The 13,469-nt window shown below is 38.4% G+C and overlaps 1 protein-coding gene across 1 annotated transcript; it reads left to right on the top strand.

Moving 5' to 3' along the window:
• Nucleotides 1–1,157: 1,157 nt before the first annotated feature.
• On the top strand, nt 1,158–12,353 carry LOC104888853 (calreticulin-3). Its single transcript, XM_010673956.4, has 14 exons — nt 1,158–1,423; nt 1,801–1,908; nt 2,750–2,942; nt 7,739–7,997; nt 8,318–8,374; nt 8,468–8,515; nt 8,754–8,840; nt 8,948–9,005; nt 9,103–9,170; nt 9,785–9,880; nt 10,532–10,588; nt 10,725–10,808; nt 11,459–11,491; nt 12,052–12,353. The coding sequence occupies exons 1-14, from the start codon at nt 1,318–1,320 to the stop codon at nt 12,061–12,063; spliced, it is 1,266 nt and encodes a 421-aa protein (XP_010672258.1). The 5' UTR covers nt 1,158–1,317; the 3' UTR covers nt 12,064–12,353.
• The last annotated feature ends 1,116 nt before the right edge of the window (nt 12,354–13,469 follow it).

Genomic DNA, 13,469 nt, shown 5'->3' with positions numbered 1-13,469 from the left:
TTGACTCAAGGTCATCCCAAAGCATTTTAGCGGTTCATAAAATTGATAAACATCAAATAAAGTGTCAGACATACCGTTTAAAATGTGACCACGACATATATAATCGTCATTCTCCCACTTGTTCCTTCTCCTTGAGGCCTCCAAAGTTTCATCTTCCACAAACTCGGGTTTTGGAGTACTCAAAACATATGCCACCGAAAGAGAAGTGAGAAGAAAATGCATCTTCTTTTGCCATCTACGGAATCCCACACCCTCAAACTTGTCAAGTTTCTGAAAATTCGAAGTCATTTCACGTACCGTAGCCATCTTCAAGAAATATCACTTTTGGATTGTTATAACTAGAATAAGGGTGAAGAAGATGAATACAATGAACTACGAATCTTCTAGGCGTGTGTAGACACTTTCCCAAAAGTGATATTCCGACCCTATACGAAGCACGGGTTCACGGAATTCAATTTCGAGATACAAAGAAGAACAACAAGAGTCACGCTCGTATGAATCTTGTAAAAATGAGAATAAGTTTATGATTTTGTGTTTGATGATCAATGTTCTCAAACTTGAGAGAGAGTGCTTGTTCTTAGAGAGAAATATTCTGAAAAACTATCTGCCTTCATCTGTGAAAAACCACACTTATACACGCAAGAAACAAAACCGTCAAACCGTTCGCTGCACAAAGAACCACGCAAAGGCAGGCTCTCGTCGCGAGTCGCGACGTGCGACTCCTCCAGCCCACACTTACAGCCCTGTGCGAGCTTGCTGTGCGATGCTTCTGTGCGATGCCTCGAGCATGCTGAGCGAGTGATGCTTGCAGCCCACTGCTAGTGATGCTTCCAGCCCACTGCTTGCCGAGCATGCTATGCGCACTTGCTGCATCATGCTTGGCTCAACCAACCAAGCACATTTGCGGTTTCATGCTTGGCTCAACCAACCAAGCACATTTGCGGTTTCTATTTACTTCAAAGCTCATTGTTTACTATACCGTAAACAATCCACGTGTATAACTAACGTAACTTGAACAACGACACCATAACCAAGTTATTCAAGTTATACATTACATGAACTTAATCAACCAAATACTCTAAATTATCCAACAGATATCTTACTGATTTCAGTAAAAAAAAAAAAAAAAGTAAAAATAAGATAGCAACTATATTATGTTGAGGGATGGAATAATAGACTACATCGGGAAACTACTACATGTAGTTACTACATTTATAGTAGTTGTCCAAGGATCCTACTTTCATCTAAAACATCTTTTCCTATCACTGTAGCCCCCACTCTCTCTCTCTCTCTACATTTTCTAACACCAACTCAAAAATGGCGGAACTTCAACTTTTGCTCTTGCTCCTGCTAACTTTGCATTCTTCTCTGCTACTTATACCCTCTTCTCAAGCTGAAATCTTTTTTGAAGAGAGATTTGATCGTAAGCAATATTATTACCACCATTAATATTTCTTCAGATTTTTATTCTAATTTTTGTTTAGGATTTTACTCTGCAAATTTATATTCTTTAGAGTCGTTCTTAATACTTATTACTGTACCCTTTTTTTTTTATCTTGTCACCTCCTTTGTGCAATCCCTTTATACTACTATGATGTTATCTTGAGTCTTGACTGAATGAATTATTTTTGTTTTTTCTTATACTGGGTATCCTGCAATTTCTAACAATTTTGTGGTTTTTGGTGCAATTTGAAGTATTACTTGTTATATTAATTGCTTAGTAAGTTTGCTTGTTTGATATTGTGAAATGGGTATATTCTGAATTAATATGTGATGTTGTTAATTTATGGTTAAGAGCAGATGGATGGAGAGATCGTTGGGTTGTATCAGATTGGAAAAGGAGTGAAGGAAAGGCTGGTACTTTTAAGCATACAGCTGGTAAATGGTCTGGAGATCCTGATGATAAAGGTAATTTGTTACTTTCTTATGTGATTGTTTTTATCAATTGACTTCTAGTATTGAATATTCATTTGCTACAAGTAAATTGGTTCTATTGATTTTTCAAGTGACATACTACAAAGAGTTCATGGAATTGATTTTGTAATGATCGCTTAACGACGAACTTGGTTGCCTACTTGCCCATGTCTGTGTGTAGGGTTAAAGAAAATGATGTCTTTGCATTTTGCTGTAGTGTTCTGTCATCTAGTTGATTGGATTATGGATTTAGGGGTATATGTTTCTCCTACGTGTGGCGGATTTTGTGCTTTTCAGTGTGATTTTGTGGATGACATACCAATGTTTGAATCTATGAAATTTGAAAGAAGATATTGTCTTATGGAAAAAAGTTCAAATGCTATTTTATAATAAGCACTTCTGTTGATCATTGGTGAGATTATGTCAAAGCGACTGAACGCATATGTGTATAATGTGGAATGGAGGAAAAAGTGATGTTTACCTGTTTGATACTACTGGAAGAAAACCAATCACCGAGTTTGAAATTGGCTATAGATAAGAGTATAAAGTGGTTTTAAAGTAAGCAACTATATTCTGGAAGAACAATGACCACCTGCTTGATTTTTATGTAAGCATCAGTAATAACTAAATCCAAGATATGAAGGCTGCCTAGATTGGAAGAACACAGAATTGGAACTGTCCAGCCATTAGACTTGCCTTCTAGGACTCCAGAGAGTCAAGACTTCTACCTCTAAGGAACCTGATTATTGGCATCCTCCAAAGTACTTTAATATTTTCTTATTATGCATACTTTAGTAGCTGTGTACTCATTGCAAAGATTATGTCAATCGTGCAGGTATCCAGACTTATAATGATGCAAAACATTTTGCTATATCGGCAAAAATTCCTGAGTTCAGTAACAAGAATAGAACTCTTGTTGTCCAATACTCGGTGAAATTTGAACAGGATATTGAGTGTGGGGGAGGCTACATGAAGCTTCTTTCTGGTTATGTGAATCAAAAGAAATTTGGTGGAGATACACCATACAGGTTTGTTATCTACCGTTACAAGCCATCTATGTTGGGTAATTATAACTTTTGAAAAGCATCAGGCTGTCAACCCAACAACCTGTAATGAAAATTTAGTAATTTGCTGCTTACATAATTTAAACTTCGGCTGAGATATAATCTAAATAGTGAAGGGCTGTGGAACTGAAGCAAAACGCAGGGAGAAAGAAAAGATAATGCAGAGGTCACTGCATTTGTTGTTTTGTCCTCTACGCTTAATAATTTTTTAACAAAACTATATAAGGCTAATCTAGTGATGGTAAAAAGAAGTGGCAATCTTGAACAAGATCTGAGCACATGCCTGTACATGATAGGAAATTAGTGTGTGGCAGCACAAATGTGACACAAGCAGATTTAGCTGGTAAGAAACCCAGTACAAGAAAATTTTTACAAAGTAAACCATCCAATATTATGAAGAATAATAAAAAAAAAAAAAAACCATCCAATATTATGTGTGATATTTGAAGATAGGTACAATGAAATGAAAACCCGACACCTTGTTGTGCATTTATCGAATTGCTGATAAAACCTTTAAGAGTGTTCTTTTAACCTAAAATCCACTAATTTGAACTGATTGGAACTTACTTGAAACTTATGTGAATTTATCATAACTTATTGTAGTTCTAAAATCAACTTTCATAGCCCTTATATGAACTTATCTGAACATACTGGGACTTATCTGAACTAAAGTGACCAATGTAAACTCATTAGAACATATTGTAGTTCTGGTTTAAACTGGGTGGCCCTTAATCTACACATTTTGAGAAAAGCTTCACTTTTTTGGAGAAAATTTCTTTCTCCTCTTGGTAAAACCCCTCTATGAAAGTTCTTTGTAACTTTTCAAGCCTTCATAGAATCATAGTGTGCTATTTCAGTTCTTTCGTTCTACATACAACACTCTCATCAGTGCTTTCTACAGCAATCTTCATCATATTATTCTTAATGAGTTGGGTTAGCCCAGTGGTTATGTAAGTTCTATTGACTATCAATCTAAGAATAATATCAAACAATAATAGAATATCAAATAATAAAGCAGGAAAGAACACACCAGAAATTCTACGTGGAAACCCAAGAACTGGGAGAAAAACCACGAATATGCACTAGAAATCGATGAATATTCAAGAAAGATTACAAAAAGCGCTCAAGAACTCTCTCTATAGCTTTTTCTCTCTCTAATATGTGAATAATGATGAATAATACAATAAAAGGCGTATTAGGGCACCTATTTATACCCCCCTCGAGAAAACCGCGTTTTCGGATCGAAAACGGCCCAAAATAGACCCCCCCGATCCAGTCGGGCGAGACCCTCCCGATCGGGCGCTTAACGCTCGAGAATTTTGCTCCCGGGCCCGATCGGGCAACAAACGCCCGTGTCGTAATTCGGCCTGCCGCCCGATCGGGCGAGATGGCCCGATGCCATCGGGCGAGCCAACACGAGCTGCCAAACTGCCCAGTTTCACGTTTCGTTGCAGGCCCGATCGGGCTCCCTCGCCCAACCCGATCGGGCGAGACTTAAAACAGCCGTAACTTCTTCGTTTCTTATCGGAATTGGGCATATGACCTATCGTTGGAAAGCTCTCGGAACAAGCTATCACCTCCACTTTGAATCACCTCAAAATCATTTATAGATTGAAAGATATGTCCATTCAAAGTTCGCCTTATGCCCAATATGATGTTTTCCCTTTACGCAACCTCATCTCCACACCCATACACCTCCATGAGCTCCATATACTACCATATACCCAACAATCTCCCACTTGGAGATAGGTGTAAGTGAAGAAAACTTCATACCTTCATCATCCTCTCATTCATCTCAACTCCTACATACAACTCCCACTGCAAAAGCAATCTCTAGTCGTGTCTAAACCATGACATACATCTCCTCTACACCAAGGAAACTAACATTGAAGTTTGCACCAACTCCAATTCAAAGACATCAAAATCTACACCGACTTTGATTCTTAATGACTAAACTCCAAACCATTGCACCATCACTCCATGAACCTACACACCCTCCTATCCCGGAGGTCGGATCACCTTAGAGACAAGCACAACCAAATGAAGATCCCTTCCTCTACAACTAAAGAAGATAACCACTTCCTCTCCAACCAAAGAAGTACATTGAAATCTCATCAAAACTTCAATAAAACCAATTACCACCTAAGCCAAAGAAGCTTCTCATTGTTCTGAAAACAAACTCACATAGTCACATTGCTCCCACTCGAACAATACACCCTTTGTTCCACTTAGGATTTCCGGCACAACATGCTTGTGTGCCGTCCTTCACCTTGTGCGCTTACCGGTCAATTTGCCACCGGGATACCGCTTCACCACGGTTCTCATCCCTTGGCCCACTATCGATAGTTTTCCGACCAAACGACACCTTACATGAAGTTCTCATCCCAATCCCGGATCCCTTTGTTGTGCTCCCCATGGTGTAAAGTGTTCCACTCCTTGCCCCACGAGCTATGATCATTGCTCCCTTGACAATTTTCCAAGAACCACCATCAAACACAACCTTGTAACCCGATGTAGCAAGTTGGGCTACCGATATCAAGCTTTTCTTCAACCTTGGGATAAACTTGACATTCTTCAACTCCAACAAGCCACCATGAGTGAGTTTCACACTCACATCACCTTTCCCCATGACTTCCACTGCCTTGCCATCCGCAAGGTAGACCTTTTCAAGTTTTCCGGATTTGAAATTCCGAAACAGCTCCTTGCATGATGAGGAATGATGAGACGAACCCGAATCCAAGACCCATGATCCCGAGCACCCAACCAACTCTTCCTGATCATCCATGCTTACCATCAAAGCATCAGAATCGTACTCAGAAATCAAGTTAGTTGATGCTTCTTCTTCATCATCACTTTCTTGAACCTTCTTCTTCCTTTTCACATTCACTTTCTTAGGACAATATCTCTTTAAATGTCCTTCATTACCACACCCCCAGCAAGTAACACTAGCCCTGCCTTTTGACTTACTCCGGTCCCTCTTTGACTCCGATTTTCCCTGAAAGTTCCTCCCTTTTCCCCTCCCTCTACCTTCTGCACTGTATGCTCCACATGATTCTCCACTCTCCTTCCTTCGAATGCTCTCACTCAAGATCAGATCACGCACAACATCATAAACCAATTTCTCTTTACTAGAGGAATTACTAACATCAGTTACAACGGTTTCCCAAGCAGTAGGTAAAGAGGACAACAAAATTAGAGCTTTCACTTCATCCTCAAAGACAATATTAACCGAAGATAATTGACTTATCAATGAATTAAATTCATTAATATGTTCAGCAGCAGAACTACCATTATTCATCTCTAAATCAAATAAACGGCGCATCAGATATACCTTATTCATAGCCGAGGGCTTCTCATACATATCTGACAGTGCTTTGATTAATCTTGCCGTTGTTTTGATATCCTTGACATTGAACGCCACAGTCCGAGCCAATGTCAAACACACCACCGCTAGTGCCTGCCTATCCAGTACTTTCCACTTAGCCTCTTCAATGTCAGCAGGCTTTTCAGACAAAGGTTGATACAGATTTTTCTGATATAAGATATCCTCTATTTGCATCTTCCAATATCCAAAATCTGTCCCATCAAACTTCTCAATTCTAATCTTTGAATCCTCCATTGTTAATTATTCTAGATCTAGACAATAATCAAACCTAGCTCTTGATACCACTTGTAAGTTATATTGACTATCAATCTAAGAATAATATCAAACAATAATAGAATATCAAATAATAAAGCAGGAAAGAACACACACGAAATTTTACGTGGAAACCCAAGAACTGGGAGAAAAACCACGAATATGCACTAGAAATCGATGAATATTCAAGAAAGATTACAAAAAGCGCTCAAGAACTCTCTCTATAGCTTTTTCTCTCTCTAATATGTGAATAATGATGAATAATACAATAAAAGGCTTATTAGGGCACCTATTTATACCCCCTCGAGAAAACCGCGTTTTCGGATCGAAAACGGCCCAAAATAGACCCCGCCCGATCCGGTCGGGCGAGACCCTCCCGATCGGGCGCTTAACGCTCGAGAAATTTGCTCCCGGGCCCGATCGGGCAACAAACGCCCGTGTCGTAATTCGGCCTGCCGCCCGATCGCGCGAGATGGCCCGATGCCATCGGGCGAGCCAACATGAGCTGCCAAACTGCCTTGTTTCACGTTTCGTTGCGGGCCCGATCGGGCTCCCTCGCCCAACCCGATCAGGCGAGACTTAAAACAGCCGTAACTTCTTCGTTTCTTATCGGAATTGGGCATATGACCTATCGTTGGAAAGCTCTCGGAACAAGCTATCACCTCCACTTTGAATCACCTCAAAATCATTTATAGATTGAAAGATATGTCCATTCAAAGTTCGCCTTATGCCCAATATGACGTTTTCCCTTTACGCAACCTCATCTCCACACCCATACACCTCCATGAGCTCCATATACTACCATATACCCAACAGGTTAAGGACCTAATTAAAGAAACCGATAAAAAAAGGAATAAGCTAGTTAGATGCATTAGAGAAGGAAGAAGAAGAAAGGGATTTTGGTGGTTTCCTCTGGCACGATTAACCTGTTGATTGGGACTGTATTGCCTGTTTGGTAAAAGCGTTGAACTCCTTTATTCTCCATCAGTGAAAAGATCAATGAGATGCAGCCTAGGCCTCAATAATTGCTCTTGTAAAGTTTTCCTGTTTGTCTGTATTAATGTGTAATCTGGCATTTTTTATCATGCAAGAAAATTTTCTAAGTTTCTTTTCCTTGTTGTAGCTTGATGTTTGGACCAGATCTTTGTGGCACCCAGACCAAAAAGCTTCACCTTATAGTCTCCTATCAGGGGCAAAATTATCCCGTCAGGAAGGATCTGCAATGTGAAACTGACAAACTAACACATTTTTACACCTTCATCATTCGACCAGATGCAACATACAGTCTTTTGGTCGATAATCGTGAAAGAGATTCAGGAAGCTTGTATACTGACTGGGATATTCTTCCTCCAAGAAAGATAAAGGACACTAAAGCCAAAAAGGTATGTGCTTGTGAATAGTGGATGTTTTCAATTAATCTTGAGCTGCTTCTTTAAGGAAGCAAGCCTAACATTCTATTTAAATGGTTCAATATCATTCTTTTCATCACTTGACACTTGATCATCTATTTTTCTGTCAATGAAGTTTGACGGTGATCGTTTTAGGTCTTTCTTAGCTATAGCTCCAATATCTTGCTCCTAACTTGGAATTCTATTATATGTGATTCTTTTCTCATATTTTGGTTGTCTTCAATGTCATTTCTCTGGATACTTCACAAGCTAAAATGGTTGACCTTGACACACTTTGTAATATTGATGCTCAGCCTGCAAATTGGGATGATAGAGAATATATTGATGATCCTAATAGTGTTAAACCAGAGGTAACATTCTGTCTTCAGTAAATAATTAGTACTTTGAAAATTTTCTATATCAAATATACTTCTTTTTTATCAGGGATCTTGCTGATATTGCAGGGGTATGACTCAATTCCTGCCGAGATACCTGATCCTAAAGCCAAAAAGGTTTGCAGCTTTAGCTTGATTTAATTTTTGTAGTTACTAAAAGGTTATGAAGTGGCATCTGTATCCTAGTTAAAGATTTGGAAGTCTACTATCCGCAAAGTACAGAACTACAGATTTTTTTTATCAAACATCCTATATAAGTAAAAGTTCAAGTTAATTAATTGTTCCATGTACAATATGATATGGAAAAATGGAACATCAAGATTTTTTCTATTATGACTTTGTACTACTACTGTAGCCTGATAACTGGGATGAAGATGATGACGGAATATGGCGATCCCCAAAGATCCCAAATCCTGCTTACAAAGGACCGTGGAAGGCTAAGGTGATTTGGTGCGCTACTTGTAATTAACAGTAATGAAATGCATTGCAAGTATTTGTCAACTGAGGTTACCTTAGGCGTCTTACATAGAAAATTTTATTTGGCTGCAGAAAATCAAGAACCCAAACTACAAAGGAAAATGGAGGACTCCATGGATTGACAATCCAGGTATAGTTCCCTTTGTTCTGTGGAGGAAAGGGGGATTCTGTTCAAAATTTTCCACATACATTCACTGATAATTGAGCTCCTTTTGTGTCTATAACAGAGTTTGAAGATGATCCTGATCTCTATGTGTTAAGGCCTATAAAATATGTTGGTATTGAAGTTTGGCAGGTTAGATTTGCAACTTTTTCTTATTGATGCTACTTCTGCAAAGAGTAGACCTAGCTGATTTCAGTTCTCATATCAGTGCGTGTTGCAAACTATTGAATAGACATAGAACTCTTTTTGTGTGCTAAGATTATTACTTGTAGAGATTTAATCTTTTGTGCAATTGCATGTCCATTTGTGAATAGTAGTTGTGAGCTGAAGCATGAAAATTGAAATGGTCTCCATCTCTTAGCATCTCTTAGCTTCTAACTTAAAATGTGACTTAACTGCTCAAGCTCTTGGTTTTGAGAGATGTTGATTGCTCTGTCCATCCCCAAAAAGTGTTCATTTTTATGCTTGTCACTTTAGAATACACTATCAATGTTTAGTTTCAAATGAGTTTAGAGTACGAATGCATTTGTAACTTTGGAATGCCAATGCTACTTTACCTGTCACTTCAGTTGTCACTGCAATAGTGAACAATTCTTATCCTTGTGCATTGACCTTCAAAGTCTATAATTGGGAATGAGAGAGCATCTAGTCATTTGTGTGCAAATGCCTTTTTCCCTTGTTGGTTTATAGAAAGTTTTTTTGTTGTGAGATGCTTCCTTGACATATGACATCTATTATAACTGCAGGTGAAGGCTGGTTCAGTTTTTGACAACATCTTAATCTGTGATGATCCACAATATGCAAAACAAATTGTGGAGGACTATTTTGTCAATAATAGAGAGGTGTGTAATGCGTTGTGTTTTCTTTTTTGTTTCTGACACTTTTTAGCCTGTGTAATTAGCAAGGTATGTTGTGAAAGATACTCTGGAACTGAAAATCAAATAGCTTATAGAGCTTGGAGATTGCTTTCCTTGATGCTTGAATCACCCCTCTGTTATGTTTTGGTGACTTATGACCTTGCCTTAAGGATTGGATGGAACAAATCGAGCACTTTCACCAGAAAAAAAAAAACTTTGAATTTCTGGCAACTCTCTGTAAGTTACTCAGAATAATAATGTAGATCATGGAGCAAAGTTGTCCCCATGAGTCCATGACCCATATCTGAATGACCCGTGGAATCCATCACATCTAGAATGGCAGTAAGAAAGCTTCCACCATGCTAACTAAGATAGGCAGCAATTTGAATTCCAGTACATTACTTGAGTACCCATGCTGACCATCTCTAACTCATAGTTTTCCTTGTCAAATTAGTCTCCAGTTTCAATGCTGGATAACGAATCAAAATGTGGACTAATAACTTTATCTGATATGATGTGTTAATATAACAAATATGAACCTAAACCTCATCTAAATATATGTATGATTGTTATATATCTTTTGCTCCATTACAACTCTGCCATTTGCACTAACTGCAGATTGTGATTCAATGACAGGCTGAAAAGGAGGCTTTTGAGGAAGCAGAGAAAGAGAGAAAGGCTAAGGAAGAAGAGGTGATTATAGAAGTTTTCTGTTACTGTTGTAAAGCCTCTAGCGACTAGTTTCAAGTTGTGGAACACAGTATTATGGACAAAAAGAGGCTGCTTGTGCTTGTACATTATTGGACTGATTAGAATTCCATATGTGCAGGAAGCTCGAAGAGCAAGGGAAGAAGGTGAAAGGAGGAGAAGAGAGAGAGACCTACACCGGGGAGACAGAAGGCGACGTAAAAGGGTATTGTACTAGAAACTCTGGCTTAAAGCTTTAATGGTTCCATTACATGGTGGTTACTTGGGAAGTTAGGGATAAATCATAGATGGAATTCTACCACGAATGCTACGACTTTCCACATATTTGGTTTTAGATGTAGCTCTGCATAATATTTGGTAAATCAGCCCAACCATGCGACTTTTTCACCTTAGAATAAAGTCCATGGAAAAATTAGTGCAGATGAGAGCTAATTAGTTTGGATAAGTGCAGTTAAGTTCTATAGAAGTCTATCAAGTTTCAATGACAACTAAATGAGCTTCGGTAAGGGGTCTAATTAATAAGTTTAGGAGATTTTCAAGTGAAATGCAATTTCACTCCTGTAGACAAATAAACTTCCATTGTACAATGAAACTATCTCCATTAGTTTCTTAGAAACACTTATTCTCGTCAAGAGAACTTGTATAGCAAGGACAAAGATGGCTCTTTTTTTTTTTCCTAGAGATGACTAGTTGCTATTTTTGGACCCCTTTGTCTCACAACGGATAAGTGCGAAAACCTTTCACCTAAGACCAATCTCATAACACAATTTATCTAGCTGTTGTAGGCCATATCTAAAATGAGCAATGAAGTCTTTTCAGAGAGAGTCACTAATCTTTAGTTTTTTCTTGGTGCAGCATGACCCGCGTGATTACTTGGATGACTATCATGTAAGTGGAACTTACAATATGCTTTTTTAACGAGTGTCTGACTTATTGTCAGCTCTGTTAATATTCATTTAGAGTCACTAGTTGTATATGTGAATGCCATGTAGTAGTATGCTTGTCTGCATGGCTCACTTTGTGCGGCCTATTTTGAGGTACATGCATCATAAAGCAATAGAAGAGTACTTTCCGTGCATCAGTAACACAAGTGATGTGGTGTACCATGCGTGTTCCTATTGGATAATATTATATGTAAAGGGATAATATTATAATGTAAAGGGTAGAATGGTACTTTAAACCTGGCATTCAATATATATAATGTTTACATTACAGACCTATGACTATGAAAGTACCATTCTACCCTTTACATTATGCTATTATCCCTTTACATATACTATTATCCAATAGTTCCAACCAATGTAAAAACTTTCTTGCGCATATTTTATTTAAAATTCTTCTTCTTAGGTAGTTGTGAGCAAGTAACGTTGCAAAATTGATGTTCCTAAAGCTTTAAAAAACCCTAGAGATGAAAAATCAAATACTCAATATCATTGTTTTCTTTGTAGGATGAACTATGAAAAGTTGGGTGTGGCAGTTTCCAACATTAGAGATCTTCTGCAACAACAGAAGTTGCTTACAATGCTGAAGTCTTACAAGTTGGTGCTCAGGCAATATGACCTCATTCTGTAACATTTGAACGATACCTTTGGTTATTGTTGTGGTCTTGAGGGGCTCCATATGAAATATGAACACATCTACATATTGGAGCAGATTGTACTCTACTACTGGGGTTTCAAGAACACATTGGTTGATAATCTAATTAACCCGTATCTCTCATAAATGTTAGATCGATGAATTTGCTTCTGTATGTGTATTCTTTGTTTGGTTGTTGGAACTTGGGAAGCCTCTCAGTTATAGCCTTATAAGAGGGAAAATCTGAGGGGGCAATCTTCATGAATTGAAAAGAAACCCCACTTTACTAAGAACAACATTTTGGAAAAAGGGCTCTCACAAAGAAACCCCTGCTTCCCGAAGCTTCTACCCCCAATTCCCCCCACTGAAAGTTGCAGCGTTTCGGTCGCCGGCGACCGATCTGCCCTCTGGTCGCCGGCGAGCCTTCAATTTCAGCGACCTCCAGCATTAATTAGTGTGTATAGTGTTCGGTGGTGCGTTTTTTTTTTTTTTGCATCAGTCAGAGGGTAAGTGTTGAATACTCATCGGCGGCATTTGGTTGGTTTAAAGAGTCAACGTATGCATCTATCTAGTGAATGCGTTTTCCTTTTATCATAGTGCCGATTTCAAGTGTGTTCTTCCCAAATCTTGTTTTTTTTTTTAACTTCTTAAAAAGTTGTTGGGGTGAATGTCATCCTAGTTATTAGAGTGAAGAAGTTACAGTCTTTGTGGTTTCATGGCTGGTTAAGCAAGGTTTTTTTTAGGTATGTTTTCATTAGAAGTTTGTGAGAGGTTGAAGGGAGAGCTTCATGAGCTCCTTAATAAGGATTGTGACTTAAGATCAGATGATAATGAGTTCTTGCATTATGTTTCTTCATATGATAATCCCAAGACTTCATTGGATCTAGTTAAGTCATGAAAAGAAGAAGGAAACTCCCTTTTCAGTCATGGGAATATTGATGATGCTTTAGTGTGTGGTGCTTTTGGAGGAGAAAGATGCTACAAGGTTTTGCGAATTAGCTTTCTGCATCTTGCTGAATTTAGTTGCTTGTTTCTTGAAGATAAATGAATTTGATCAAGTTGGTCTTCTTTGCTATGTTCTTTTAAGCTTTGACTCGTGCAATGTAAAAGCTTTGTTTAGAAGAGCTAGAGCATCGGTGGGAATAGGAAGGTGTGATTTAGCTTATTGGGATTTGCTACAAGCCTCTAAGATTGACCCATCAAACAAAGAAATTGCTAAGAAATTAAATGAAGTTTTGAGTTCAATTATTAAGCACAAGGATCATCCTGTTGGTTTAGGGGTGGAACCATT

Source organism: Beta vulgaris, chromosome 3, assembly GCF_026745355.1.
Source record: "Beta vulgaris subsp. vulgaris cultivar EL10 chromosome 3, EL10.2, whole genome shotgun sequence".
NCBI classification, from domain to species: Eukaryota; Viridiplantae; Streptophyta; class Magnoliopsida; order Caryophyllales; family Amaranthaceae; genus Beta; species Beta vulgaris.
The sequence above is the reverse complement of the archived record's forward strand: the minus strand, read 5'-3'. Positions and strand labels throughout refer to the sequence as shown.